Raw genomic sequence first — 3,589 nt, forward strand, 5'->3', positions numbered from 1 at the left:
CCTGGCGTGCCCCGTCTAGGCCGCGCCTGCTCCGGGCCCTTTTCCCCTGACCGTGTGTTCCTTTTTCTCTGCAGATGACTCCGCCCCCCCGGCCCGGCTGCTGCTCTTCCTGCTGGTCCCCTGCCCTCTGGCCACGGCGTCTCCCCCGGTCCACCCCGCAGCCCCCTCGGCCTCCCGGCCTTCCCCCATGTCTTCCGCTCTCCGGGCCTCCATCCTACTGGGTAACTATGTGGACCTGGCCGACCTCCTCCTCCCCTCCCAGGTTTCCGCCCCCCGCACCATCGACGGGGCTTGCGGCCCCGTCTTGCTCCGTCACCCCGGCGCCGGGAGCTCACGCCTGCGGAGTTGCCTACGCCTTCTCCCTGTACCGGGACGTCGTCTGCTCCTCCTTCCCTGGGCGCCGTACGGAGCTCGACGACTACCTCGCCCTGGTCCTTCAGCTCGCCCTGCAGTTCGGGGGCTCCGGCTTATACACCTACCACGTCCGGTTCGCCTTCGATGCCGCAGGGCGGCTGCAGCACTTTAACGAGTCGACCTACTGGGGCGTGCTGGACAGTGAGGCCTATTGCCGGGTCTTCGCCGCCCAGTCCGCTCTGCCCTGTTCCCTGTGCGGCGCCCCCTCCCATCCTTCGCTGGAGTGCACGGTTGCGGCCCGCCCGGCCCCCTGACCGTCAGCCCACTTGTCTACCCCCATTGTCGTCCCTGCCCTGGCTGCGGCCCTCCGCCGCCACCACGACCCCGCCGCAGTGCGGTTCCTCCTGGACGGCTTGGCCCTGGGCTTCTCCCCCGGCCTTGTGTCCTTGCTCCTCTGCCTGCCCTAACCTCCGCTCAGTGCTCGAGGCCCCCACCGTGGTCTCTGCCCTGTTGGCCAGGGCTTCGTGATTGGCCCGTTCGCCTCTCCCCCATTCCCTAACTACCGGGTGAGCCCCATCAGGGTCGCCACCTGGAAGTACTACAAGCAGAGACTAGTAATTGACCTCTCTGCTCCCTGTCGTGGCCCCGTCCCCAGCATCAACGGCTTGATTCCCAGCCCGGACTACTCCCTGGCTTACACCACCATAGACCATGCCATCTCCCTCATCCGCCTGGCCGGCCGTGGCGCCTGGCTGGCTAAGGCCGACATCACGACCGCATTCAAGGTCCTTCCCATCCACCAGACTACTGGGCTTTCTTTGGGGTCTGCTGGGAGGATTCCTACTACTTCGCTGTCCGACTGGCATTCGGCTGCAAAAGCAGCCCGCGCTTGTTTGACTGCCTCTCCAAAGTGCTCTGGGATCCTCCTTAATGAGTCCAAGGTTCCGTTCCTTGTCCATCTTCTGGACGACTTCCTCACCATCAGCCCCCCTTCATCCCCACCGGCGCAAGGCCTCCACGCACTCACCACGGTGTTCTCACAAATGGGTGTCCCCCTATCCCTGGAAAAGACAGAAGGGACTCTGTGGCTTTCAAAGCTTCACTCCCCACCGACAAACTGGACCGCATCACTCTCCTTCTTTCCAACTACCTGATCACTCCCACCTGCACCAAGCGCCAACTCCTCTCCCTTCTCGGCCACCTCAACTACGCCCTCCGCATCATCCCCCAAGGCCGCTCCTTCATATCCCACCTCCTTCTCCTGGCTTCATCTGTACAGTTGCTCCACCACACCATCACACTGAAAGCCTCCTGTCTCATGGAGTTGGAGCTCTGGCATCATCTCCTTTCCCACTGGAACAGCATCACTTTCTTTTATAACGATCTCGTATCCAACCCCAACGACATGCAGCTCTTCACCGCCGCCGCCCCCTCTTCTGGTTTCGGCGGCTATCATAACGGCCGCTGGTTCTCCTCCCCATGGCCTTCCGAGTTCCCTTCCTGCCCTTCTCCCTCACTGGCCCCCTCATCCACACTTCACGAGGTCTACCCCATCATCATCGCCGCCATGTATGGTCATGCCAATCCATCCACTCCGACAACACTGCCATTGTCTCCTGGATCAACAAAGACCGATCAAATTCCATCACCGCCATGTCCTTCATCCGCCGCCTCACCTGGCTTTCAGTCACACATCAGTTCATAATCAGAGCCGCTCACATCCCGGTCACCACAACACAATTGCCGACTCTCTCGTCTCTCCCTGCAGATATTCAGGCGCTTGGCCCCAGAGGCGGACCCCCTTCCCACTTCGGTCCCTCTGTATTCCTCTACGACCTTCCCGTAACTGCACCCCTCCACAACCTCCACCTCCGTACCCAGGACGTTATCCTCCAAGGTCTGTCCCCCCGTACACTCTCCCCCTACTGGACAGCCTGGAAGTGCTTCAAGTCCTTCCACACCATTCACCACCTCACATTCCCCTCATTCAACCTCCTCACCAGCTTCATCTCATACGGTCACGCGCACCTCTCTATCCGCACTTCCACCATTCACACATACCTCAGCGGCATCAACTTCTTTTGCAAGTTGCTCTCCGGTTCCCCCTGCACTGCCATCTCCAACAGCCAGACCTCCCTTCTCATGAAGGGTCTGAAGCGCCTGGAACCCTGCTCTCCCTCTGCACGACTCCCCCTCACTGCCGACCTACTAGCCGCCTGCATCACCACACTGCGGTCTGGCTGCTCCTCCCCTTCCACTGACTCCACCCTAGACGCTATGTTCCTCCTGGCCTTCTTCAGCTTCCAGAGGTGCTCCGAATTCACGTCCACCTCCTCCACCTTCTACCCTTCTGCTCACCCATGCGTCTTAGACATCACTCTACACTGCCCCGATTCACTCATTTTCTCCCTGAAACGCAAGACCAATCAGAGCGGGCCAGCAGTTCCCATCTTCCACTTCCGCCTCAATTTTCCCCTCAGCCCCTTCGAGTCACAACAGAAACTCATTCACTCCAAATCCGGAAACCACACCCTCCCATCCAGCCCATTATTCATCACGGAATCAGGACTCGTCGCCTACCGGTTCTGGTTCCACCATCATCTCTGCCTCATCCTCAGCAAATCAGGTATAGACCCCACACACTATTCAGCACATTCCTTCCGACTCGGCGCTGCTTCCTTTGCTTCCAGCCAGGGCGTCGCTGACCACACTATCCAGCTTCTGGTTGCTGGTCCTGTCAGGCTTACCGCCTGTACGTTAGGACCAACCTCCCCGATCTCCACCACACTCAGGCTCTCATCAGCCTCGCTGCAGCCCGCACAAGAGTATGTTCCTTTTGGGGATCGATCGAACCGCCGCTCGGCCGTGACCCTTAAGGACTCTCCGCCACACTCCGAGTCCATACCCGGTAACAATACACGCACCATCCACATCACCTCCACCACCATTCCCTGTATCCCCTAATCACACTTTCATCCTCCCAGGAACCCAGGCCCGGCTCTGCTACCAGCCTCCACCAGCACCAGGCTCGGCTCTGCTACCGGCCTCCACCAGCACCAGGCTTGGCTTTGCTACCGGCCTACACCAACCGCCCCAGGCTCGGCTCTGCTACCAACCTGCGACACACTGCATTAGGCTTGGCTCTGCTACCAGCCTCAGGCTTGGCTCTGCTACCAGCCTGTACCACAATACATTAGGCTTGGCTATCTATTCAATCTATGGTGCAATTACTGAA

The 3,589-nt window shown here is 60.0% G+C and overlaps 1 protein-coding gene across 1 annotated transcript; it reads left to right on the plus strand.

Moving 5' to 3' along the window:
• The first annotated feature begins 227 nt into the window (after window positions 1-227).
• LOC124467395 lies at window positions 228-3,318 on the plus strand. The gene is given in 6 exon segments (XM_047019677.1): window positions 228-644; window positions 873-1,152; window positions 1,155-1,273; window positions 1,275-1,428; window positions 1,431-1,928; window positions 2,123-3,318. Coding segments are annotated over 6 exon segments (2,664 nt in total).
• Window positions 3,319-3,589: the final 271 nt, after the last annotated feature.

This window comes from Hypomesus transpacificus, chromosome 4, assembly GCF_021917145.1.
Source record: "Hypomesus transpacificus isolate Combined female chromosome 4, fHypTra1, whole genome shotgun sequence".
Taxonomy (NCBI): Eukaryota; Metazoa; Chordata; class Actinopteri; order Osmeriformes; family Osmeridae; genus Hypomesus; species Hypomesus transpacificus.